General features: G+C 46.0%; 2 protein-coding genes across 3 annotated transcripts; both read left to right on the forward strand.

Moving 5' to 3' along the window:
* Window positions 1-59: 59 nt before the first annotated feature.
* Window positions 60-3,317, forward strand: LOC105913269. Its single transcript, XM_012842311.3, has 2 exons — window positions 60-334; window positions 618-3,317. The coding sequence occupies exons 1-2, from the start codon at window positions 157-159 to the stop codon at window positions 1,997-1,999; spliced, it is 1,560 nt and encodes a 519-aa protein (XP_012697765.1). The 5' UTR covers window positions 60-156; the 3' UTR covers window positions 2,000-3,317.
* A 779-nt stretch (window positions 3,318-4,096) lies between these two features.
* On the forward strand, window positions 4,097-26,952 carry lats2 (large tumor suppressor kinase 2). 2 transcript variants are annotated; one of them, XM_012842309.3, is made up of 9 exons: window positions 4,097-4,356; window positions 5,785-5,905; window positions 7,907-8,788; window positions 17,141-17,273; window positions 18,088-19,667; window positions 20,018-20,600; window positions 20,882-21,064; window positions 22,192-22,298; window positions 22,677-26,952. In XM_012842309.3, the coding sequence occupies exons 3-9, from the start codon at window positions 8,447-8,449 to the stop codon at window positions 23,259-23,261; spliced, it is 3,513 nt and encodes a 1,170-aa protein (XP_012697763.2). In that variant the 5' UTR covers window positions 4,097-4,356; window positions 5,785-5,905; window positions 7,907-8,446; the 3' UTR covers window positions 23,262-26,952. The 2 variants fall into 2 exon arrangements, with proteins under 2 accessions (XP_012697763.2, XP_012697764.2); XM_012842310.3 differs by lacking the exon at window positions 5,785-5,905.
* Window positions 26,953-26,982: the final 30 nt, after the last annotated feature.

A 26,982-nucleotide genomic window follows, 5' to 3' on the forward strand; every position in this document is an offset into this window, starting at 1 on the left:
TCACAGCTTTGGAAAAGAATACTCGCGACGACGAACAGCCATTAAAATGACGACTGGACGTTTCCTGTGCAGCGGACTGCTGTCGCCATTTTGGGAGTCAGGGTATGAGAAAGCGAGTTTAAATCACCACGGGTCCGCACATTTTGTGGCCCTAATATGGTTCACACGTGCGTGGTGGCTGGTTGTAGGAACAGGAGAACTCCCGGGACCACTCTATCTTTTTATCGGTTTCCTCGTGACCCAGAAAGGAAACAGCGTTGGATAGCTGCTGTGAATAGAGAGGGATGGGTGCCAAACGACGGGAGTAGACTGTGTAGTAACCACTTCATCTCAGGTATGTCTAGGAATTACTGCAAAATAATCCAGGATTCTCCATCAGAACAATCATTCCATGTCACTATAGTGCCTTGTTCATAAACAACCAGGTCCCCTTTTTGCAACTTTAAAAAACCCTATTTGATCTCCCCTTTTCTGTTGACTGCTGATTGTAATGGCATTGTCAGTCAGTCATTCTCCACCAGGTGGGTTTATTTGCACTTGAAAACTTTTAGCTCTTTCAAAACGTGTGTCTATGATGGTTCATAAGGTGAGCTCCTGTCTATTTTTGTCCCTTTTAGGTAAACAGGTGAAGAATCCCAGGTCACCAGATTATGTTCCCTCAGTTTTTACCACTACGGCCTCCTTATCCGAGAACATGAAGGAAGCAAGCACGTGTGAACTGTCTGACAAACAGGAGGCTCAAGTAGAGGCGGCCAATGCCCTGCTCTTCCTACAGGGGCAGGGCAGGTTCTCGGGGGAGTTGGTTCAGAATCAAGAGCAGGAGCAAGACCCGGAGGAGGCTGAGACCACGTCATCATCCATGAGCAGCGATGATGACGAGGAAGACGAAGACGACAGTGATGAAATGGGCCAGATGAGCGACTGTAAAGGAAAAGCAGAAAAGCTGTGCAGAAGCGCCTCCACTCGGTTTATTGACTACGAAGCCAGTCTGAAAGCCCTGAGGAGGGAGAACCGAGCCCTGAGGGAGTCCGTCGAGAAGATGTCCCTCACTGAGGCGTCCCTCCGAAACGACCCAGAGAAGGTGAGCTTCTACACAGGGCTTCCGAACTACTTTGTCTTTGAGACAGTCATGTGGCTGTTGGCTCCTCACATGAAGGGGGACAAGAACTCCAAACTCTCCAAGTTCCAGCAGCTCCTCCTGACTCTCATGAGGCTCAGGCTGGATCTGCGAAACCAGGACCTGGCCTACCGCTTTGGAGTAAAGGTCGCCACGGTGACCAGAACGGTCCACAGAATCATCAACATCATGTCCGCCACTCTGGTGCCCACAGCAGTCTTCTGGCCCTCAAGGGTTGAGCTGAGAAAGAACCTTCCGGCAGCTTTGAAGGCCACACATCCAGATTGTGCCGTGATCATTGACTGCTTCAGGGTCTCCCTGGAAAGACCGTTTGACTCACAGCCGAACCAACGTGACCCTACAGCTGCAGAGGGTAGGATACCCTATTCCCCTCGGACGTCTGGAGCTAACGAGCAGAAGTACCTAATTGGCGTCGCCCCGCAGGGCGTAGTGACATTTGTATCACGAGGGTCGCCTGGCAACGTGAGTGACAAGTGCTTGGCCGAAGGTTGCGGCTTCTTGTGCAAGCTTATTCCGGGGGACGTGGTGCTGGCTGACCACGACCTGGATATCGGCGAGTCTGTAGCGGCACGTGGTGCTCAGCTGAAAGTCACCGGCTCCTGCGGCATCATCCACGGGGAGGGTTTCCAGGAAATGAGCCAGGCGCCCTGGACCACCATGACCTCAGAGAGACTCAGCGTCCACAGACATGTGGAGAAGGTCATCTCCATGGTGAAGAGGAGGTATGCCATCCTCACAGGCCCGGTGGAGAGCCCATTCACCGCTGTGGACCGTGCCTCCAGCATGACCACATTCGACAAGATAGTGCAGGTGGCGTGTGCCTTGAACAACCTGTGCATATCGGCAGCTCCGCTGGAGTGACCACTCAACTGCACTCTTAACAACCCTTCATGGCAAGGGTTGCTGTTATTTGCAGGTTCTTCGTGCAAGCAAAGGGAGGCACTTTTCTTTTTTTTTTTTGTCTTCACATTTTTAATTTTTTTTTTTTGGACATACACATGTATTTCTACTTACATGTTGCGTAATCATGGGGGTTCATGGGAATTGGTTAACGGACTTAAAGGACCAGTCTACGCACACAGTTGTGGTTCGGTATGAGTCAAATATGGAATGTGTGTTGTACTGCAGTCAGTCATAGTAGCTTTTTGTAGCTGTGCCAAGGGCAGTGCCACAGCTCTCTCTTGGAACTGAAACATGTACAAGTTTTTGGTCGGACGGGGACATTCCATGCATTCTTCACATTCGAACAGGCCGATTCCGCATGCTGAATAACAAGAGACCTCCACAATAGCGCCTTGGGCCAAAACTCCTTTGTCTGTGAGGTCCAGAGAAGATGATGTAGATGATGATGATGATGTTAAGATTGATTACCGTAGTGTTAGTCTGGATTTCAGCTGTACTCAGGTGCTAGTGCCTTAGCCTCTGTAATGCTGACGCAAAGGTTATCAAAAAGGTTCATGTCCTTGAGAAAATAATGTATCTCTATATATTTTTGCATCAAAAACGAGATAATTCTGTGTTCTCTCCAAATGCTGTCTTTGACATAGCCATAAATATTGCGCAGTTGATTTTGCAAAATGCTTCTGCTACTGTTTCTTGAAACAAGGTGTTTAATACGGTTTCCTTTCAATTTTTTTAGACATCCAAACATTATGTAATGTTATTGATTCAAACTGAGTACTTAATCACTTTACATGTGAAAGCTCTGAGTGTGTGTGTGTGTGTGTGTGTGTGTGTGTGTGTGTGTGTGTGTGTGTGTGTGTGTGTGTGTGTGTGTGTGTGTGTGTGTGTGTGTGTGTGTGTGTGTGTTATGCGCATGTTTTGGCATTTTGTCTGGACGGGGAATTTGTGAAGGCCTGCAGTTTCCATGTATGTTTGTGCATGTTTGTCAAACATTCTGTTTCTATTGTGTTAATGATACAACTGACAGCTGTCCGTACTTTTTATATTTTTTGTTAACACTGTGACTCTCAACTGTTCATACTTTTAAAGAACATTTAAACACAACACATATCTATCTCACACATTTGTTTTTTCTTTTTCAAAATACGTAGACAAATCTGCGCCTGAAGTACTGTACGTCTAGTATGCATAAGATTCTCTATTCCGTCATGTATCGTCTTGGTTTGAAAGGTGATCGACTGTATGACTATTTGTCCATAAAATGTCCTCCACACTACCTGCTTGTGTTTTAAAGGCCTTTTCTAAAGCAAAACTCATAGGAAACCACACAGCAATCAGAAAAAGTGAAGCATGCAACATGTTATAGCCAAGACAATTAATAATATTGCAACACAGTATCTTATCACTTCACATCTGATAACATGAGTAATGTCAAAGGGAGAGATTAGTTAATTGGGAATAGAGCCCGTTCATGCTTTCAGGGGATGCTGTGAAAGAGTGACACAGCTCCACAGGAAACCTGGAAAAACTGCTGCACCTTTGGATGAAATAAATGGGTCAACAGCAGGAGCATTAGGAATGCAAGGAATAAAAGAACAGCTGTTTATGAAGGCAACCTGGGTCTCCATGCAATGAGTCAAAGATGACTGGTGTCCTACAGATGCACATGCGATTGAGCCTATATGAACACTCTTAACAACTAGCCTAATAAAGTGTAGATAGTCCCCACACCATATTATTGTCAATCTCCAGATCATTTTAAAGGTTGAGAGGAAAGTCCATGAGTCATAGCAGGAACTGTACAATTTGGGTAGGCTGCAGTGATTGAAATAGATCTAGATTTTAAGAAGTCTCCAGAGTTTTAATTCTGTGTTTAATACTTTCCTACAGAGGAGGAATAAAAACATCTACGGTATATTTTCCTCTTTAAATCATACTATATATATTGCCTTCTTGTTTAGATGAATGACTTAGCCTACATAAACTTTTATTATTTGAATACGGTTGTAAATGTAGGAAGCCCCGCCTAGGGTATGTGCGGTGCTGACGTGCATTGGTAGAACACGTGACACCTTTGGAATGTTAACAATGCAGTAAGTGTCCAACTTTGTACTGCATTCTAATTCTGCCGAGAGTGGGGAGAAAATGGAGTCTTATCTTATGATATCCCTTGTGTGTCCTCCATAACTGACGAAAACGGGATTTAATGTATTCTTCCTTGGGTTTATGAACAAGTCGAATTCAAGATAGCTCGGAGTGTATCGGCTGTTTAAACTTTTCTTGGATTTACATTCTTCTCCCACTTCTCTCACATGGTGAGTAACAGACCTTTTCCGCCAAACCACATAATCTACGACAAAATATATCACGAGCCAACGAGTTAAGGTAATCATCCATACGATTGGCGTTATATAATCACACGGAACGAAGTAAAACTCTTCGATTGCTTCTAACAACCCGACAGGGACTGAGCAACAGAGGACTGATAGAACTCCAAATTCTCCCTACATTGGAATGTCGGACTGCGTTAGCGGAGCTACGTTCCTCTCACCCCAGTCAAAAGCTCTCATAACCTCCAAGCTGCGATCGAACAGGCCTCTAAACTCACTTTTCAGTGACATTAGCCCTGTAGTAATATAACGATAAGAAATCTTTTTTTGAAATTAATCTTAGAGGATGAGGTTAATACTTGCAGTGATTGAGAGAAATTCCCTTGCGTAAAGGTAATCCTGTTATACCTTGAATATTTTATTTTTCACATCGTCCAAAACGCAAAGGGGGAAGTCTATAATTTGTATTTTTTTAATGGAGCATTAAAAACAATCATTGTTATGGAGGTTAAAGATGTAACTATCTTTGATTGTATGGAATAAGTTTTCCGGGAATGTTTTGGATTTTTCGAATAAACTCGTAACGTTAGGCCAAATTACAGTAAAAAGACATTCCGTACTACTCCCCAAATTGAGCAAACAACAATTGTCATATGTAATGTATAATATGCATGTCACCGTTTCAGATAGTTTACTGTTCTGGAATATTTGTGTTCTCAAAGTCGTTTCTGCACGTTTTGTTCAGATTGATGTGTATAGAGAAGAAAACAGGGGAAATTGGTAGCCCAACAGAGAAACTGAAAGTTAAACTGAATGTATAAAATCTAAAATTAAATGGGAAGTTCATTTTTACTTACTGTCAACGCCAGATTTGAAGCGCTGCTAGCTTACCATGTGCTCCCAGGTGTTTAACCTGCCATGTTTCAGGTACAATGCGCAATCATACAGGGGTTTCTATTGAGGACGCTTAACTGTCTTTTCATCACGATTGGCCTATAAGTTGATCAGATCCATGTTTTAAAAAAAGGAAAATAAATCCCTTTATTTTGTGTGGATGATCACATGATATTGTATGCCTGCAGCTAGTTGATAAGGAATTGATGTGATACTCGAAACCATCGGGGGGGGGGGTTATCATTGGACCACTTTTCTTTCATAACATTGATAAGACCTACTGTCTTGTCCACAGCCATAAGCGCTGGAGTAATACAGTAGGGGTAAGCATTCAGTTTGATCAGGTTGGCTGTATTTGCTTAGATTCATAGGCCATATCATTCTTTCTGTTATGATTTGTGATCATTACTTATGTTTAGACATGCATTCATGATAAAAAAAAGGAATATCAAGTTTTCTGAAGGATCTTTGGCAGAAAAGTAATTTTTTGTACTTTTGTTTTTGTATCACTCTGCTCAGGAGGTGATGGGTAAAGCATAGTAGATGGACTTGGCCTAATCCCCACCACTGTGAGAGGGGAGGTTGGGGACTGTGTAAAAGGCTAGCTTTAGTACAGGATGTGTCACACTGTGTCTCTGAGGTGAGTATGTGTCTGAATGTGTTTCTTAGAAAATGTTCATTTGTTTTGAAGAGGTGTGCTTTTACTTTTTAATTGTTTATTTTGGTCTTTGCTGCCTTGTGATGCAATAGCGTGAGCTTTCTTGTCATTACTTGTGGAATGGAATGCTCTCTGCTTTCCGGACCCTGAGCTGGAAACATCACAGGAATGGGAGCTTAGGTGAAAATATCCGCGAGATTGGGCAACAGCTCTTGCTGCGGAGCAAGGCACCACCATTCCAAAAAAGCGAAAAAACTAAATATTTTCCTCCGAAAATTCTCTTGTGTGCACTCACGCTGCAGTTACATTTTTTTTTTTTTGGCCCACCCACTACCCAAACTAAGAAAAGTCAGGAACTTAAGTTAAGTTAAGTTAAGTTAAGTTAAGTTAAGTCAGACGGGTATAGTACTCCAGCAAGTATGTAATTTTTTTTTTTTTGTGGTATGGCAGTGACTGTTGAGAACTTTAAAGTCCACAGCACACTCCTCCACCAGCTCTGTGTCTGAGCTTTTTAAAGAACCTCTATTCTTCCACACGGACTGCAGGTCTCATAGCTTGGCAGCATAGGTGTGATCAGATGACAGCGAGAGCCTGTTATTCAGTGTGCCTCCTTAGTTGTGAATATTCTACCACTATGATTTTGTTTCTCTTTGCGATTATGAATATGGCCTTTCAGTAGCTAACCCCAAGGAGAGACAGAGAGAGAGAGAGAGAGAGAGAGAGGGAAAAAAAACGTTAAAAAACAACTCGCCTGGCTCTATATAGCCTGCAGTTATGTCTCTGTTTCTGAGAAATGGGCTGCTCTTCTTGTCTGCTGTTAAAAGAGTTATAGGTCTGAAAGTGTAGGTTAACAGGCAAACGCGTCCATCGTATAACGATGGTGCCCAGCCTTAAAGACGGGGTGCTTTCACGTGAGCCTGGCTCCCTCGCGTCACCGGGCCATGTGCCTGGCCCGCGGGCCGCTGGCTGGGGCGAGTAGCACAGCGGTGCTGGAATGCGGGGCAATGTTCTTCGAGGTAAACCAGTGAGAAGGTGCTAATGGCCTATCCTGCTCGGGCATTTGGCGGAGAGTAGAGATGTACGGCTGTCCGTGAATGTGCGGCTGTCGACCACACCCCAACCCGACTACCTTCTTTACGCCTTTCCCACGTATGGTGGACACAGCAGCCAGACCAAACTGTGGTCCGCAGGTGGCAGGCAGTTTACTGAAGCTACCCTTATGGGAGACATCTCGGGTAAACTAGGTTCCTGCTTGAAAAGGGGGGGGGGGGGGAGTAAAATGTTACCCATACATAAACAATACAGCACATTGCAATGCCAAGACGCATGCACAGACAAATGTCCATCACGACAAAAAGTCAGTCTGTTGATCTAGGAGTCCCTACAGAGGAAGGGGTTGGGGTTCGAGGGTCGGGGGGCTGCTCTAGGATACACTTAACCTGTGGTCTGATGGTATCCCAGTGCAGGGATGAGGACTGAGGCCTTGACATTCACAACTTAACACTGGTTGTAAAACATCCCAAGGCATCTGTTGTAAAAGAGTAGGACTGGTGACCCTAGTGATTAGGCCAGAAACGCCCTGAACTCTTCCTTCTCAAACAAGGCCCACAGTGTCTGTGTGTGTCTTCCTACCTACTCACATCCACACCAGATGGCCAGTATGTGCCGAGTGAACTGGCACGCAGTGGCTACTGTGCCATGCCATCAAAACATGGGATGTCCTCCTAGCAAAGAAAAAGGCAAAACCAGCAAAACCTGGATGTGCTAGGAGGTGCTGAGGTGCCCCTTTGTGATGTATAGCTTTGATTAGCTTGAAAAGTGCTATATGAGTGGGATCATTGATTTGATTGATTCACGGGTTGATTGGTCAATTGGTTGCATGATTCAGTGTTTGTTCATTCATCACATTCATTCATCTATTCCTTCATCCTTTTGTCTATTCCTTCATTCATTCCTTCATTTCTTTTGTGTTTTTCTCCATAGGCAATGATGTGCACCAGGATGGAGTGGAGCGAGGCCGTCCTTCTGACCCCCCATAAGACTTGGGACGAGGGGGAACGTGACCCGTAAACTGGGGGGTCGGAACGATGGCATCCGAGTAGCTTAGCTTAGCGTAGGTTAGCATAGCATAGAGTAGCGTTTGTTAGGACCAACCAAGAACTAACCAAGATAGGCCCCAGCAGAGAGTGAGACACCAGGACTTGTGCTCTAATCTCTTCTCAGATCTATCCCACTGGTGTGTGTGTGTGTGTGTGTGTGTGTGTGTGTGTGTGTGTGTGTGTGTGTTTATCTATTTAGGTCAAACAGCTCAAAAGCCCAGCAGAGAGAGAGAGTGTGTGTGTGTGGGTATGTGCATGAGTGTGTTTGTGTGTGAAAAATGTGTTTTTGAGTGGTGTGTGTGTGATTGAGTGAGTAAAGTCTGTGTGTGTTTGTGAGACGTGTTCTCACTTGACTCCCATAGCTTTCGTTGGCATTCTTGCCGATTGCTAGATTAGAGCAGACTTACTCCTATATCCAAAGACTATGAGGCCCAAGACCTTTCCTGCCGCCCCGTACGTGGGCAACACGCGGCAACGCCTGCAGGAGATCAAGGAGGGCCTGAAGCAACCAGCCAAGCTGGTGAGCCAGGCACTGCTCGGGGGCAGCTCCAGGGGCGAGGGGGGCCGGGGGGGCGACTGCAAGGGGAGCAAGGACAGCAAGGACCCTGGGAGCCGGCAGCAGCAGCTCCGCCAGCCGCAGAAGTTCAACAACTACCAGAACGCTCTGCGCGAGATCCGCAAGTCCCTCATGCCCTTCGCCAATGACCCCATCGGAGACGTCAACAGGCAGATGCTGCAAGAGCTGGTCAACGCAGGCTGTGACCAGGTGTGTGTGTGTCTGTGTGTGTGTGTGTGTGTGTGTGTGTGTGTGTGTGTGTGTGTGTGTGTGTGTGTGAGTGTGAGTGAATACAGCTGCATTTTCTCTTGCAAAAGTGTGTGTGTGTGTGTGGTAATAAGTACAGGGGCATTTTTTCTTGCAGGTGTGTGTGTGAGAAAGACATTAACATGGGCCAGTCAAAGTGTGACATCTTGTATATAGCTAATGTGTGTGCCGTTGGGATCAAATGAGGGTGAGTGTGTGTGTGTGTGAGTGCGTGCGTGTGTGTGTCTGAGTGCGAATCTCTTTGAGTCAAAGTGTTTTGTGTTGTTAAGTCCTTTGTCCTACTTCAGTCTGCCCAACTGTCAGATTGTGCAATGTTATTTAGACTTTACACAAAGTAATACTGCACCTCCAGAGAATTATTTAGTGTGATGTGAAAGTGTCTGTGAAGTTCATGTGTTTAGTTCCTTGCATGTGTTCTGCATAGTGTAACTACCTTGTAACCACCAACTGTCTGGTGTGAATACATGGGTATTTCTGGCAGTTTTTTGTGTATTTCAGATGTGCTTGGGTACAAATTTAAAATATAAGTTGAAATATGAATGTAAATTAGTCTTCAGGCAGTGCTAGCTGTGATGCTATCTGTTGCTCTACAGGTGTTGAATGTGTGTGTGAATGGCATCCATAGACCTCAGATGAGCTTTGTGATGAGGACTCGTTACACCATATGACAGACACACAGGGCTCAATGCTCCCTCTCTGCCAAGCCTTACATAATGCCAGGAGGGAGAACGTGCAAGAACAGGATGGCTGGATATGCTCAAATGTGAGCGCTTTCACATTTAAAAAGAAATTCAGGTTTTTTTTTTTTTCTCGTTTTCAATTCGATTCAGTTGCTTGGAATCGTGAGTGAAAAGCCAGGCGGGCGAACGTTTCTGAACATTCTAACATTCTTACCTTTAACTTGAGTTAAAAAAAACAAACCAAAGCAAGAGAAGAATGAGGAACTGTACGCGCTGGAATGGGTATTGAGTGGCATAAGACACGGTCGCTGCATACCAATACTATATATATCTGTCATCGTAGTTATGCACTGTTGCTCTTTTCCACACATTTCCCACTGCCATGTCACAAGTGTGGGCATTGCTTTGAGCATTAAAACACATATCTTCTGATCATACCCCTGTAGATTACAGAATATCCTCTTACAAACTGCCAAGTAAAGCAACTCTGAATTATGAAGGATTCCATCTCTCCTTCCCTAGCTCCGTCTCCTTTAAAAACTGGGGTGGAGCGGCGTCACATTTCACAACAGGCCAGGTTATTATTTCCTTCCAGTGCATGAATTTCCTCTTTAATAGATTCTAAAGTATATGGTGGAATTCAAATTATTGATGTGATAAAAAATTTAGTTTTAACATTTACAATGTCTAATCATTACATTTGTCAAAGTCCCATTAAGTATGTCAATTATCACCCATACTGTTTCACACATACCTCAGATCAGTAGTCTCGACTGCGGTTGTCTTCTCTGTAAATGTGTGTCACCGGCCCGAGGACAGCCTTGTGACAGAGCTGGGCATCCCAGGAATGCTGCGCTCAAGCCCGCGCACAACACCGTTGAGCAATTCGACGTGATGTGCAGGGAGAGAGTGAGTGAGTGAGTGAGAGAGAGAGAGGGAGAGAGAGAGAGAGAGAGAGAGAGAGAGAGAGAGGGAGAGAGAGGGAGAGAGAGACAGACAGACAGACAGAGGGGCTTTATTGAGTGCCTGAAAATAGATGGGAAAGGGTTATCATCCCTGTAGCTGCTCTGACGCCGCTGAAATGGCTATGACGAGTACAGTCTCCACTATGACAATAGCTGTACCCTGGGAGGTGGGTGTCCCCATGTCGAGGGGCAAGGTTTCACCAAATTCGCCCCTCAAATATATATTACATGACACTGCAGGGTTGACTTCAAGTGTTGACCTGTGAATAGTCGAATAGATTTTAAATGTGACGCGGCCTGAAGCTGAGGCGCGGTGTGGTTTTCAGCAAGACGGGTCTCTATAACACAACCCAGGGGACACAGAGTGCCGTGTGGTGTGGTGTGCAGCAACAGCTGGAGAAGAATGGAACCTCTGCCTGGAGCCAGTGGCCACTGTCAGTCCTTTCCGAAATGGGTCGGGCCTAGCCCGGCCTGAGCCCGGTCCGTGTGCAAACAGGAAGTGTCCATTGAATGGCTGTTGGGTGGACCAGTTCCTTCTGCTAGCGTGACTCGTGGCCATCAGGGAGAATATAGCCACTTTGTCTGGCTCTATCCGTCAGACAAGATGGTTTGGAGTCTGTCTGCCTGTCTCTGTGTCTTTCTTTGTGAATCTGGCAGTATTGTTCTTTGTGTATTAATCTCAAATGAATTTGTCTTTGTTCTCTTTGTTATTTTGGTCAATTCATCATGCTGTTAATGCTATGATTTTAGCTACTTTTCGACCGTTATCTTTCTTTCTTTCTTACTGTTATTCATATGAGCACATTTTCGAAGTAGTAGAATCTGCTGGCTTAGACAGATTGCCCAGTTGTCAAGGGATTTTACTGTTGGCATTTCTTCACCATAGGTTTTTGATTAAAGACTAGGGTCAGGATTTGGATCCCCTGAAGTATTAATAAAGTAGTTGTAATAGAAATTACATTCGTAAATATCCTGCAGTAATACGATAAGAAATCCCAGATCCATCCAAATACAGCTTATACATGTCATCCCTACCCTATATGTTTCTATGGCTGGGTATTTGTAGTTTTTCCAAAGCCACCGATTGGATCCAATCTCTCTCTCTCTCCTCCTCCTTCTCTCTTTTTCTCTCTCTCTCCTTCTCCTCTTTCTCTCTCTCTCTCTCTTTCCTGCATGTCCATTTTCATATAACGCAGTGAATGTCCTCTCGCAGGCTGTCTCACTCTCTCTTAAACCCTCCCTGTCCATTTATTTATTTCTCAACATATTCCGGGAATGTAATGGCTGCCATGCCCCTTCTTCTGGTCCCAGTCTTTCTCTCTCTCTCTCTCTCTCTCTCTCTGTCTCTCTCGCCCTGATCCTTATCATAGCCTTCCAGTCAGCAAATCACACAGCAAAGCAGCAGCAGGTTACATAATCGCCTTTAAACAAGGAAATGTTTTGGTGGGGGATCCAGGGAGGGAGGGAGGGAGGGAGGGTGGCTGGCTGAAGAGGCAGAGGGGTGGAGGGTAGTGCTCTGGGAGGGGACAAAGAACAAGAGAAGAAGAGTTCCCTTTTTAATGTGTATGTATGTATGTAATGTATGTATGTATGTATGTACAGTGCCCTCCGCAATTATTGGCACCCCTAGTGAATATGAGCAAAACAGGCTATAAAAAAATATGTCTTTGCTGTTTATCCTCTTGGTCTTTCACTCAAAATATTCACAAAAATCCTACCTTTTCATTGAAGTAAAACTATTGAAAGAAAAAAAAACTGTTGACATTAAATAAATATTTTTCCCCAAAACATGTGTGCCACAATTATTGGCACCCCTTAATTTAATGTTTTGTGCAGCCTCCCTTTGCTAACATAACAGCTCTGAGTCTTCTCCTATAATGCGTGATGAGGTTGGTGAACACATGGCACAGGATCTGAGACCATTCCTACATGCAGTATCTCTCCAGATCCTTCAGATTCTGAGGTCAACGTTTGTAGACTCGGCTTCAGCTCATCCCACAGATTTTCTATGGGGTTTAAGTCGGGGGACTGTGATGGCCATGGCAAAACCTTTATTCTGCGGTCGGTGAACCATTTTTGTGTTGATTTTGAGGTGTGCTTCGGATCATTGACCTGCTGGAAGGTCTAACCACAGCCCATTTTAAGCTTACTGGAGGGGGCTGTTAGGTTTTCATATAATATCTGCTGGTATTTGATGGAGTCCATGATACCATGTATCCTAACAAGATGTCCAGGGCCTTTGGAAGAAAAACAGCCCCACAACATTAAAGATCCGCCACCATACTTCACATTGGGTATGGGGGTCTTTTCTGTATGGCTATGTTTCTGTCTACGCCAAAACCACCTTTGATGTTTGTTGCCAAAAAGCTTTATTTTGGTCTCATCTGACCATATAACTCGGCCCCATTGAAAGTCTGACTTACATTTGGCAAACTGTAGGCGCTTTAGTTTGTAGTTGATTGACAGCAGAGGCTTTTTTCTGGCAACCCTCCAAAACAACTTGTGGTGATGTAGGTGGCGTCTGATGGTAGTTTTGGAGACTTTCTGACCCCAAGACTCAACTCACCTCTACAATTCTCCAGCTGTGATCCTTGGAGATTCTTTTTCCAGTCGAACCATCCTCCTTACGGTGCGTGGGGTCAATGTACACACACGTCCGCTTCCAGGCTGATTCTTAACATCTCCTGTCGCTTTAAACTTCTTAATTATTTCCCTGATAGTGGAAATGGGTATTTTCAACTCTTTAGAGATTTTCTTGTGTCCATTTCTTGATTTGTGCAGCTCCACAACTTTCTATCGCACATCGTCACTGTGTTCTTGGGTCTTTCCCATAGTGATGAATGACTAATGGAATTTGGCCTGTCACCTCATATTTGTACACCAGTGGAACAGGAAGTCATGGTTGACCTCTTAAGAGTTCCTTATCAAACAGGTGAACTTAAAAATGTAAAACATGACTAGAAATATACTTCAGTTAGATTTTAATTATAAGATTTTTCTAGGGGTGCCAATAATTGTGGCACACATGTTTTGGGGGAAAATATTTATTTAATGTCAACAGTTTTTTTTTCTTTCAATAATTTTACTTCAATGAAAAGGTAAAATTTTTGTGAATATTTTGAGTGAAATACCAAGAGGATAAACAGCAAAGACATATTTTTTTATAGCCTATTTTGCTCATATTCACTAGGGGTGCCAATAATTGCGGAGGGCACTGTATGTATGCATGTATGTATGTATGTACACATATATATATATATAGACATATACCTCTGGTTCTCATCTCCTGACCAGTTCTGTGGTGGAGACGTAGTTTGTTATGAAATGTTGGTAATTACAGAGTTGGAATTCCTTAAGGCATCATTGGGAAAATGTGATTGTGTGTGTGTGCGTGTTGGTGTGACAGTGTATATAAAATGCTTATGTCTGGGTTGTATCATTGTACAGAGTGTTTGTGTCTGTTCATTGTCTGGCTTGTGTGTGTGTGTGTGTGTGTGGTGTGTGTGTGTGTGTGTGTGTGTGTGTGTGTGTGTGTGTGTCTGTACATATTTGTATGTAGGTGTGACGATGAGGGAGAGATAGATAGATAGAAAGAGAGAGAGATGATTGATTTGTTGCGATGATGATGATGATTTGATGCCATAGAATTGGAAGAAAGGAAGACGGCTAGGAACAGTACATACAGCCCCTACCCGATGTTCCTCCTCTCCTCTCCTCTCCTCTCCTCCTTCATGTCCATTCTCACATAACTCACTGAATGTCCTCCAGATGGCTTTCATTTCCAGACGCCTTGTTGGAATGTGTTTCAGAATTGGGTCAAAGTGAAGCCCTAATGTAGAAAAGCCACCTTTTGCCTCTGGTCCAGCTCAACAAGGCCTCTCAATAGTTATGTCACGCCACTGTTTGTTGGTTTGTTTTGCATAAGTTGCTACTCCGATGAGGACGTGTGTGTGTGTGTGTGTGTGTGTGTGTATGTGTGTGAAGGAGAGAGGGAGTGTTTGCTTGCGCCCCTTAGGAATGTATGTGACTGTTTTTTTCCGAGTGTGTGTGTGTTTGTGTGTGTGTGTGTGCTCTCTCACCACAGTCAGAAATGAGTGTGATTATGTGTTTGGTTGTGCTCTGGGGCTTGTGGCGGCAACCATTATGACAAGGGTGCAAATGTGAAGTCAGATATTTTTGGGCAGAAGCCACAGAGGGGTGGGAAGATAACCAGGGAACGGAGGCAAAATAAAGAAATCGTAGGTGAGAGGCGATAAACAGAGTGAAACAGAGAGAAGGAGAGAGAGAGAGAGAGAGAGAGAGAGAGAGAGAGAGAGAGAGAGAGAGAGAGAGAGAGAGAGAGAGAGAGAGAGAGAGAGAGAGAGAGAGAGAGAGAGAGAGAGAGAGAGAGAGAGAGAGAGAGAGAGCGTGAGTGTGAACGACAGGGTGAGGGAGAGATGAACTGATTACCAAATTGTTGAAATTCTTGCTTCCTGGCTTGTGGAATGTCCTGAACATCTGTCGCCATGACAGTGGAGGTCAGGGCTGGAACTGTGTGTTGGACCAGAACAGATCCACCCTCCTGCCTGAGCTCTGGTGTGTGTGTGTGTGTGTGTGTGTGTGTGTGTGTGTGTCTTTAAGTCTTTGTGTGTTATTTTGTCTGTATGTGAACCTGTTAGTGAGCCAGAGCGGGCATGTGTATATATATATGTGTGTGTGTGTGTGTGTGTGTGTGTGTGTGTGTGTGTCTGTGAGAGATTCCATAACTTCTCTTAGGAGACCCACGGACACACCCCCTCGGTGCAGAGCCGTGCTGGAATGTAGCACAGAAACCCTGAGCCTCACAGAACAATGACCATAAACAGACACTGTGTGTTTAGAGTTTATTTCCTGTGTGTGCTTGTGTGGATGTGTGTGTGTCTGTGTGGGCACCAGTTTTTTTTGTGTATATGCATGTTTCCGCCCCATTGTCTATTTGTGTGTGTGTGTGTGTGTGTGTGTGTGTGTGTGTGTGTGTGTGTGTGTGTGTGTGTGTGTGTGTGTGTGTGTGTGTGTGTGTGTGTGTGTGTGTGTATGTATGTGTAGATGTTGGAAGAGGGGGGCACCACTTCATGTTTTCTTCTGTGTTCTCGCCCCATTGTTTCTCTGTGTGTGTATTTGTGTGTGTGTGTGTGTGTGGATGTGTGGGCGGCATTTCTTGTGCCTGTCCCTTTGCCCTTACGAGGATGCCTTTGCATAACTGTTTTGCCAGTGTCCCACGTTCTCCCTCTCTTTCAATGCGTAAGATTTTCTTTGGCTCAGGGTGTTCAGTGGGACCCAAACTTGTGTGAGCCGTGCGCCCACCGTTGCCATGGAGCCCTCTTTTAAAAGGCACAAGTGTTTCCTCCTCGTCTTTGCCCGTTGCCAGCTGGCCTGCGAGTCGTGTAGGAACCAAGTGGGCACAGACTTGAAGCCCATTGTTTGGTAAATCTTCGCGTTTCCTCAAAACCGTTTCTCTCGACCACTTTTACCCAAAATTAGGTCATGTGTGGTGATACATACAAGATGGGAGAAAAAGTCCCAAAAGACGCCATTCCATGTAGTTTTTTCCCCCTGCTCCTTTTTCCTCCTCCTCTGCATGGAATGCCTGGTGGAGTTCCTCTTCTGTCCACCGGAGGCAGTGTGAGACAGAGGGCTTGCTGTGTGTTGGAGTGAGGTTTGGGCTGAATGTCTTTAGAATGAGGTCATATGCCATTCAGGGGGATTTCCTCATATAGGTGTGGGTCGCTGTGCTTTGAGAGTGGGGCGCGTTCAATTTGCCATGGGTGGGGAGGGGCTGGTCACGGGGTGGTGGTGCTGCTCCTTGTTTTTATTTAGCTAGGTGGTGAAGTCTGAGTAGTAGTTGCCTGTGGTTTTCATTCAGACTGGTTGCATAGTCTTCTTATGAGCTGTTGGTGTGCCTTAGAGTTTGGTGTGTGTGTATATTCTTTGTGGAGAAAACTGTTATCTAAAAGGTAATCACCATACCAAACATACTGTATATGGCACAAACATGTTCTCTGAGCCGTCACACTGAGGCAGTGGGAGGACAGAATGTGCCTGTCGTGTGTGAAGAGTTATTGGGTAGTTTCTCACAGGGATTAAGTGCAGCTCAGGACTAAATTTACACCAGGACTAAAACAAGACGTGTGTGTGTGTGTGTGTGTGTGTGTGTGTGTGTGTGTGTGTGTGTGTGTGTGTGTGTGTGTGTGTGTGTGTGTGTGTGTGTGTGTGTGTGTGTGTGTGTGTGTGTGTGTGTGTGCGTACTAGTGTGTGTGTGTGTGAACTGGCCTGTGGTAGAGAGTGACTGGTGTGAGATCAGAGGTGTTGTTTGTGTGCTGAGGAGCTGGTACAGGAAGTAGCTGGCCCATGACCTGGCGTTCACAGGAAGCAGGTGCTGTGCTCCTGTCCCACAGGAGTGAACTGGAGTGTGTGTGTGTGTCTGTCTGTGTGTGTGTGTGTGTGTGTGTGTGTGTGTGTGCGCGCCTGTGTGTTTGTCTGGATCTCTGTATGCATGTGTTTGTTTGACATGCGTGGGAAAGTTTCTTTTTTTTCTGTTTTTGTTATTCCTGTCTGTATGTATGTCTCTGTGTGTTTTGTGCTTATATTATGAATGTACAGTATCTATTTATGTGTCATTTGTCTGGCCACAGGAAATGGCGGTGCGTGCGCTGAAACAAACAGGAAGCCGAAACCTTGAGGCGGCCCTGGATTACATCAGTAAGATGGGCTACCTGGACCCTCGCAATGAACGCATCGTCCACGTCATCAAACAAACCTCTCCGGGTAGGTCCACTCTTCTTCTTCGGTCCTTCCTGTAAATGCCTTAGTACATCTATGCATTTTGACTTATATATACCATTATATACATTTACAAATGCTGATATAACTGTATATACTAATTCTTATAAATGGCTATATACGTTTGTATATCAATGTTGTGACGATGTGATCGTCACTACAAATGAGTATGTGCTCTGACTGCCATTCCATCAAGCCTGGCTCTTTGGCGTTGCGGTCAGAGTGCATGTTTGGCACCCTGTAGACCCGGGTTCGAGTCCGGGTGGGGTGACTATGCTCTCCCTTCGCTACAAATGGTGTCGGAAGTGGGATGGCTGGCTGTGAGGTCATCGGAGGCGTGCCCGTAAAACTGTGTGAGGGACCCCCAGGTAGGTTGACCCCTGTGTGAGGGACCCCATAGATGGGTGAAGCACTTGTGTGTGGGGCGCTCTGGATGGGAGAAGTACAGTTGGTGGATGCGCGAGGAATGCCTTTGTGCATGAAGCGCAAGGGTGCGCTTCCCAAAGGTGAGGGCAGTGTGACGGTTATCTGTCACTACAGATGAGAATGTGCTCTGACTGCCATGCCATCGAGCCTGGCTCTTTGGCGTTGCGGTCAGAGTGCATGTTTGGCACCCTGTAGCCTCGGGTTCGAGTGGGGTGACTATGCTATCCCTTCGCTACAAACGTATATAAATGTGTGAATAACTACTGTATATGAAGATACATTTTATTGGCATTTGAACCTTGGAATACTGTTTTGGAGTTTTGCTCTACACAGTTTTTGTTTTTAAACCTTGTTACATTGTAACTTATTACAGGAAAAGGAGGCATGCCGAACTCCATGGACCACAGGCCCTCGATTGAGGGAAGCGGCGATGGTTCTATGGCGCCGTATCACCAGATGGGAGCGCCAATGTATGAGGGGGCGCCATACGGAGCAGAGGGTGACATGCCCCGGCCTTACATGGGTGGCCCCCCTGTCATGAACTACATGATGCCCCCATCCAGCTCTGCCCAGGGGTCGGCCATGGGCAACCCCATGGGGCGCCCGCCCAGTATGGGAGCATACCCACCTGGGATGCCCCCTCAGAACGGCCCAGGAAACCCCATGTACCCTCCGGGTCCTGCCCAGCAGAAGCCATACCCAGGCAGCATAGAGCCGCCCATGATGAGCTACGCTGTGCCTGGACAGCCCTTGCAGATCCAGCCTCAGCAGCCAGGGGGCCCCGGTCCCGGCCCACACTACGACTACGGTCACGGCAGGCCCCACATGATGGAGACCTCGGGCTACCCGGTGCAGAGGAGCGCCTCCTTCCAGAACAAGATGCCCACGATGGCGCCACCGGACAACTACGTCAATATGCAGGGCAAAGGGGCCATGGGTGGCCAGAATGGGGGCGGCGGGTACCCTACCAACCTCTACCTGCCGCCTCACTCCCATCCACGCCAGTCCAGCCCGACCTCTCACCAGGTCCACATGATGTCCCGCTCGCCTGGAGGGGCGGCCGCAGCCGGCGCCATGGGGCCAGACTTCTCTGACCTCCCCCAGGGTCTCCTGACGCCCTCCAGGGCCAGCCTGAACCTGGACCTGTACGAGCACGTGTGGAGTGGACCCCCAGGACCGGATGGGGGGGGCCCACCTTCGGCCAGGCAGTCTCAGCCGCAGGGTCCCTTCCGGGGGGAGGTCCGCGTGCCTAGCCGCACCAACTCCTTCAACAACCACCAGAAGGTGAACGTCAGGCAGGCCATGCCTGCGCCAAATGGAGTCTCTGGGGGTAAACAGGACTCCAACATGGCTCCCAACACCATTACCGCCGTGACCTCTCCCCCGATTCAGCAACCCGTGAAGAGCATCCGGGTCATGAGGCCGGAGCCCAAGACAGCAGTGGGTCCGTGCCACCCCAGCTGGCTGGCCGCCCAGAACCAGGATGGGGCTGAGGCGCATGGGTACATGACGGACGACTCTTACGCCCGGGAGTCCGCCCAGGAACCCCGCTGCCCCCCTCCGCCGTACCCCAAAACCCTGCTCGCGTCTGGGGCAGGGGCCGAGCAGGCATCCCTAGAGGGAGCCGCCATGTGTGGAGCCCCAGAGCTCCCTAACCAGGGCAGGGCCATCCAGAGTGGACCCCCCGTGGCGGGGAAGGCAGAGGAGACCCACTCCAAAGAGAAGGGGAAGTCCGGGAAAGGGGAGAAGGCCGTGAAGGACAAGAAGCAGATCCAGACCTCGCCGGTGCCGGTGAGGAAGAATGCTCGCGACGAGGAGAAGAGGGAGTCGCGCATCAAGAGCTACTCGCCCTTCGCCTTTAAGTTCTACATGGAGCAACACGTGGAGAACGTGATGAAGACCCACCAGCAGAAGCTCAACCGCAGGCTGCAGCTGGAGCAGGAGATGTCCAAGGTGAGGAAGCAGAGGGATTTAAAGAAAACTATCAATCTCTTGTTTCATACTGAAGATCACGTGAACATATCAAAGATTATCAAGAGTCAGCTGTTCTGTTGATGTACATATCATAAAAATCAATAGATTTTACAGTTATTATAGCCTAGTAGTCTAAACACTTGTTTTGCTGATGGGAGGAAAAAACAGGCTTCAAATAATATAAAGGAAATTAAACTAGTGAAGCACAAATAAGAACTAAGGCTTTTACACCCCCGTGGATGTCTGAATTTTCAAATTTTTTTATAATCTCTAATTTCTCTCTTTATTTCCCTCCATTTCCTTCCTCTTTCTCCCTTCCTCCGCTCCAGGCTGGCCTATCAGAAGCCGAGCAGGAGCAGATGAGGAAGATGCTCAACCAGAAGGAGTCCAACTACAACCGCCTGCGCCGGGCCAAGATGGACAAGTCCATGTTCGTCAAGATCAAGACCCTCGGCATCGGCGCCTTCGGGGAGGTCTGCCTGACCCGGAAAGTCGACACCGGCGCGCTCTACGCCATGAAGACCCTCCGCAAGAAAGACGTGCTCAACCGCAACCAGGTGGCCCACGTCAAGGCCGAGCGGGACATCCTGGCCGAGGCGGACAACGAGTGGGTGGTGCGGCTGTACTACTCCTTCCAGGACAAGGACAGCCTGTACTTCGTGATGGACTACATCCCCGGCGGGGACATGATGAGCCTGCTGATCCGCATGGGCGTGTTCCCCGAGGCGCTGGCGCACTTCTACATCGCCGAGCTGACCCTGGCCATCGAGAGCGTGCACAAGATGGGCTTCATCCACCGCGACATCAAGCCCGACAACATCCTCATCGACTTGGACGGACACATCAAGCTCACCGACTTCGGCCTCTGCACCGGCTTCCGATGGACACACAACTCCAAGTACTACCAGAAAGGTGAGAGTGATGGAGGTCGGTGTTGTCATGGCAATGACTGTCCAGTCATTGTGTGTGGTGTGTTTTACAGTACTACCAGAAAAAAGACTGGAGTTGCATTATACCAATACTCATGCATTATGGGCATATGCAGAAAGCCTGTGTGGATTTGATGGATTTTCTTATGTTTGAATAGAAATTGGAAAGAATTTGAATAGATCTGAACAGTTTTTTTTTTTATTTGTTTTTCTTTTGGTCTTTCTCCCTTTGCCTCTCTCTCTCTCTCTGTCTATCCCTTTCAGGAAACCACGTGAGGCAGGACAGCATGGAGCCCAGTGACTTCTGGGACGATGTGTCGAACTGTCGCTGTGGCGACCGGCTGATGTCGATGGAGCAGCAGGCGACGCGTCAGCACCAGCGCTGCCTGGCTCACTCTCTGGTGGGCACGCCCAACTACATCGCTCCCGAGGTGCTGTTGCGCAAAGGTCAGCAAGACGAGCAGAGGCATATGATGGTGGTGGTGGTGGTGGGGGGGTTGCATGGTGAAGTATGACTTGGTGTTTGGTTGCAGTGATTTTGCCCCAGAGACACAGGTTCAAGGTCAGGTGGGGTGACTTCACGCTCACTTTCGCCACAAACTACTAAAACTCGGTTCAGTTCGTTCTTTTTATTTCATTCCAGTTAATTTGATTTGTTTCAATACTCACTTTCAACACAGCATTTTGACATAAACCGGGGAGGTGCAAGAAACCCCCAGGCCCCTATCATAATAGACTGCCCCAGCCAAACTGGATTTCATGCATCCTTTAAAATGGCACATTATCCTCTTCTCACTTTTCACTATACTATGCCAAATGGAATAAAGATTTCAGTTGAATGTGTCATTCCTATTCCAGCTCTTATCATTGAACCTCAGAAGTAACCCATTAGGCCTGTATCCATTTCTGTCGTTTTGAATTGCATTCCCATCTTGAGGAAGTATGTGATCTGGAACATCCTTTAAGATGGCAGGAGGAAGCTCACAGAAGAAAACCATTTGAAGACTATTTTGGGCTTTAATCAAAAACAGAAAACATCTGGATGGTTCAGAGTTCGCAGCCTTAGACCAAATAGCTCTGTGAAGAGGGAATATCCACCTAAAAAACTACAAGTCCCATGGTCCCTTTACCTCATATCACATCTATCCCCCATGTTAAGTCTCGAAGGCTCATCTTAAGGTTGGACAGTGATAAGAGATACCATCTTCTATTAGAGAAGATCAGGTTCACTCATCATGTAGTGTAAATAACTGTTTAAAACTATGTTTTTACTATGTACTGGCTCTGTGGCATTCTTAGATTCTTTTAAATGAAAAGTGCGCTACAAATAAAATGCATTATTATTATATTTATTATTAAAAAGTCTCAGTTTTAGATCCAGTGTGCTCATTTTCCCTTCTTTCTCAGGTATTTAGCAGCATGCTAGTGAGTGTGTGACTGTGTTCTCTGTATCTCTGCAGGATATACCAAGCAGTTTGCTAGTGAGTGTGTGACTGTGTTCTCTGTATCTCTGCAGGATATACCAAGCAGTTTGCTGGTGAGTGTGTGACTGTGTGTTCTCTGTATCTCTGCAGGATATACCCAGCTGTGTGACTGGTGGAGTGTGGGCGTGATTCTGTTTGAGATGCTGGTGGGACAGCCACCGTTCCTCGCTCCTACTCCTACAGAGACCCAGATTAAGGTCAGCAACACTCCCTCTCTCACTCACAAACACTCCCTCTCTCACTCACAAACACTCCCTTTCTCACTCACAAAATACTCCCTCTCTCACTCCCTCTCTCACTCACAAAATACTCCCTCTCTCACTCCCTCTCTCACTCACAAAATACTCTCTCTCACTCACTCACTCACATCTTAAATACTCACTCACTTATACACAGCTTAAATACTCACTCACTTATACACATCTTAAATACTCACTCACTCTACTCACATCTTGAATACTCATTTAGAATCTATGCAACCTAATTAGCAAAGGAAATGTAGTAACGAGAAACTCCGGAGTGGAAAAAGTAACAAAAATGGACCTGATCATCCACCACCTCTGCCCCCCATACAGGTGATCAACTGGGAGAGTACGCTGCAGGTGCCCCCTCAGGTGAAGCTCAGCCCCGAGGCCGTGGACATCATCAGCCGCCTGTGCTGCTCGGCCGAGGACCGGCTGGGGTCTAACGGCGCCGGCGAGATCAAGGCCCACCCCTTCTTCAACCAGATGGACTTCTCCAGCAACCTCCGCCAGCAGCCGGCGCCCTACCGGCCCAAGATCTCCCACCCCATGGACACGTCGAACTTTGACCCTGTGGAGGAGGAGGGCGGCCCCGGCGCGTGGAGCAACAGTGGCGACGACTCCCGGGGGGTCTACGACCTGCTCTACCCCCCCCACAGCAAACACCCGGAGCACGCCTTCTACGAGTTCACCTTCCGACGCTTCTTCGACGACAACGGCTGCCCTTTCCGTTACCCCAAGCCCCTGGAGGAGTCTCACGGGGGTCACTCGAGCGCAGGGGGCGGAGGGGGCGCAGCAGCAGCGACCAGAGGAGTCGGGCCCCAAGAGGAGACGGAAGGAGAGGAGGAGGACGATGAAGATGACGAGGACGAGGAGGAAGAAGAGCACGGAGAGGGGTGTGAGCCTGTGTATGTTTAGAGACGCTCTAGGAACGCAGCGCCATCAAAGGCCTTCACCTCCTCATGATCATCCTACACCCTTCACCTCCTCATGATCGTCCTACACCCTTCACCTCCTCATTATCGTCCTACACCCTTCCCTACCATTGTTTTGTCAGGAACGGGTGTGGCTTTTTTTTGTGTGCGTGTGTGTGCGAGTGCGTGTGTTTGTGTTCTGTGTTCGAGATGGGTAGAGACAGACAGAAAGAAAGAGAAAATCAGGAAATGGAGAGGGAGAGAGAGAGCGCGGGAGGAAGAGACTATCGGACCATTCTGACGTTCATTTCATACCTTCATCAATAGCACCATACCTGTGACACAGACATGACACCTGGGACCAAAAAAAGTGCAATTCAGAAGCAGCAGACAAAAAAATATGCTAACTGAACTTGCACATAAGCACAGTTTCACAAAAATCAGGTCATTAGTGTGAAAGGTCAGCTTTTCCAGCCGGGGTGGGGGAGGGTAAAGAGGTGGGGGGTGAAAACATGAGAAGAACATTCTATGGCAGAAACACCACACAGAACCTCTGGACTTGGACCTTACTGGTGACTGGTTCTGCACACACATCAGGGACAGTGTTGACCGTGACCTTAGTCGCCTTGTCCAAACGTGGATCACAGCCTGGGAAGGCCACTTTCAACAAGCCTCCGAAGGAACCTCCGAAGGAACCTCTGAAGGAACCTCTGAAGGAACCTCCAAAGGAATCTCCAAAGGACGTTTTAAAGTGCACCCAGAACCACTCCCTCATCTTCTCCTGTTGTCGATGACCGTTCCTGATGCAGCCATTCCAAAATAGTGGAAGAGTAACTGTGATGAGGAGAGTCAGAGAGGAATGAACATGGGGTCGGAATGGGAGGATGGGAGTTGTTTTATTTTTTGTTTTCCATTGTTAATACCTCGTCCCATTGACGTAGGCAGAAACTGATGGGTTGATCCAGATCTTGCACAGCTGAATCTACCAAATACAAACATACACACACACACATACACAAACACATAAGCATACACACACATACATACACACATACTTACACACATACTTACATATACAAATACATCTTTCTATGTACACATGGTGCATAGTACCATCATTGTTAGGCAGTAAAAGCCATTAATGTTTGGCAGTGTTATGTTAACATTGCTTCTGAATTGTTTTGACGTTCCCAAAGGAAATGGTTTCAAGTCACTGAGTAATACTGCAGCCAGAAGACCTAGTACGATTGAGGTCACTTTTCTTTGGCCTGTTAAAATATTTGTGGCTTTGAAATGCCAGATATTTTGAATGTTTGTTTGACGCCCTCTAGTGGACAAGAGTCATCATTTTGTACAGGTGGCTGACATTTGACTCCCACTGGATGTGTATTTGCGAGCAAAACAAAACCTCAGATGAAAGACTGTCACTCAGTATGTGTTGTTTTGATGTGCAGTCTCCATTTTAAGGTCAAATGGTATTCACAAAGAAACCAAACGGAATCATTGCGTTCAACACTTCCCTTAACTGAAAACATTTTTTTATTTTGCCACATAGGCCTATCACAGAAAACCATCATTTCCACATAGGTGGAGTTTCACAGAATTGTTTATTCTATTTTTAGGTCACTGTTATTTCTACTCTCATCTGTCTGAGTTTCTAGTTTCTCTCAACTTCACAGGTCACACTCAGTGTTGGCCCTTTATTAAAAATGCTTTTGCATAAACGCTGAGGATTACACTAATAATTGGCCTCATAAACACTCATAAACCTGACACGGTTAGAAAGCCTGTCTCACTCAACCCTGTACAAGTTTGACATCGCAAGCACCGTTATACCACAGCAGGCCTTGGTTAGCATGCTAACCCCCTTAGGCTAAAGCTTTCATCCTCACTATGACAGTATTAAGGATGGGAGGTGCAGTTATCCAACTGCCAATAGAGAACTCCTCTATCTCTTTAATCAGGCAGTCATAAAAAATAAGATGAAACCAATCAAAAGCAGACAAAGAGTTTCTGAAATCGTATGTGATGGTATGACTATGTGCAATACAGATAAGAAAAACAATATATTATATAGTTTTCTAAACACATCAAATATCCTTTTTTTGAACGTTTAATACTGAAATACAATATGTACAAATATATATTATATTGGTTTTATATATTTTCAATGTAGTTACATGACCCAATGCTGCTTATTACTTGTTATTAATATTATTATTGACATTATCATCATTACTTCATGTTACTCTTGTTTCTCCTTTCTTTCTGTGTGTGTGTGTGTGTGTGTACAAAAGTGGGGATTTAATTGGCGGTATGCGTGGGATGGGATGTGACAGAGAGTGTGCCTTCTCAATGAATGTCTGGTGTGTGTGCGTGTCTTACCACATGACGATCAGTATTTGAACAAAGATGGAAACTCCTCGCAAACCAGGCCGGCCCTGCTTGCGTGAGAGGAAGTGAGAGAGAGAGGCTGATAGAGAGAAATCAAAAGAGAAGGGAAGAAGGAGAGAGGAATAGAATTGTTAGGGAGCATGGCAGCCTAGGATCACTTAGTGTATCAGGCCTGTATGACTATTTTAATTTTTGTTTTGTTTTTGCATATATACTTTTCTTTCTTGACAAAACCATTAAACCAGATGTGGCCACATGTTTTAAACTCTTTTCCCCAAGTCATGTTTTTAACTGTTGAAAATGTTTTCAGTGAACAAGAGCACATTCTTCAAGTTTTATTTAGGTTTGCATGGTGATGACTCCAAAGCTTGTTGACAATCATCAGTGCACTTTGCACACTGTCCGATGCGTCACAACAGATTAACGGCCAATAATATTGATCTTGTATTCTCCACAACAACTGGCACACTGACTCCTATGGGCAGAAAAAAAACCACAAGCCAAGCCATTTCTGCCTGTTGCTTAACCCCCCCTATCTGTACAAACATGTATTTTGGACAAAGTAAGCGCTTAAGGTGCGTAACAAACAAAACCAGGTTGCTATTAGTCCCTTGCTCATGATCAATAAGACAAAATCTATTTTTTTGGGAACAAAATGCTTTTCTCTGACTTAAAGTTTCTCCCAGTCAGCCATTCTCTTGTTTAGGGCTGAGGGCGAGTATGGGAATAGTGCTTACCCAGCTGCCATTCATCATGGCGGATTAATTGGTGGAAAAAACAACAATAACAACAGCAAAGCTTTATGAAAGTGATTCTCCTTAGTGAGTCGGGTCTATGGAACGTGTGTGAGTGTGCGTCTGTTGGCGTGAGTTTGTGTGTGGTTGTGTGTTTTTGACGGATGGGTTTCTTGTAATTTACTTTTTGAAAGTGTTGACAATCTATGACTGACTTGACATCTTCCTTCTGTTTGATTTTGGTTTTTCCTACTTTGTGTACCTTTTTGTATTTTTATCCTGGGGTGGGACTGCTCTATGACTCATCTGGTCTTCCTTAATGTATTATACCACACTGTTACTCTTGAATATATATTTATACAGATATACATATTTTTTGTATCTTATTCTTTTTTTTCCTTTTCCTAAGCTAACCTTTAAACCTCCATGTCTACAGTATTACATACAGCATACAATTTGATTTATATTTCCTTTTTTACATTTATGTATGAATTGAGAATTTGTAAAAATGCTTTCACTGTCCTCACTGTGTAAAATATATGTTTAAATTAAATTAATAAATCCTCAGATTGCGTGATTTCTTTAATATTTGTTCTA

The sequence above is a fragment of the Clupea harengus genome, chromosome 2, assembly GCF_900700415.2.
Source record: "Clupea harengus chromosome 2, Ch_v2.0.2, whole genome shotgun sequence".
NCBI lineage: Eukaryota > Metazoa > Chordata > Actinopteri > Clupeiformes > Clupeidae > Clupea > Clupea harengus.

Excerpts from the sequence above, each read along its gene's own strand:
- lats2 (XM_012842309.3), top strand. The coding sequence starts at position 8,447 with ATGAGGCCCAAGACCTTTCCTGCCGCCCCGTACGTGGGCAACACGCGG. Across the intron at positions 21,065-22,191 it reads CGAGGTGCTGTTGCGCAAAG|GATATACCCAGCTGTGTGAC; the intron begins GTCAGCAAGACG and ends GTATCTCTGCAG. Across the intron at positions 22,299-22,676 it reads CTACAGAGACCCAGATTAAG|GTGATCAACTGGGAGAGTAC; the intron begins GTCAGCAACACT and ends CCCCCCATACAG.
- LOC105913269 (XM_012842311.3), top strand. The coding sequence starts at position 157 with ATGGTTCACACGTGCGTGGTGGCTGGTTGTAGGAACAGGAGAACTCCC. Across the intron at positions 335-617 it reads TAGTAACCACTTCATCTCAG|GTAAACAGGTGAAGAATCCC; the intron begins GTATGTCTAGGA and ends TGTCCCTTTTAG.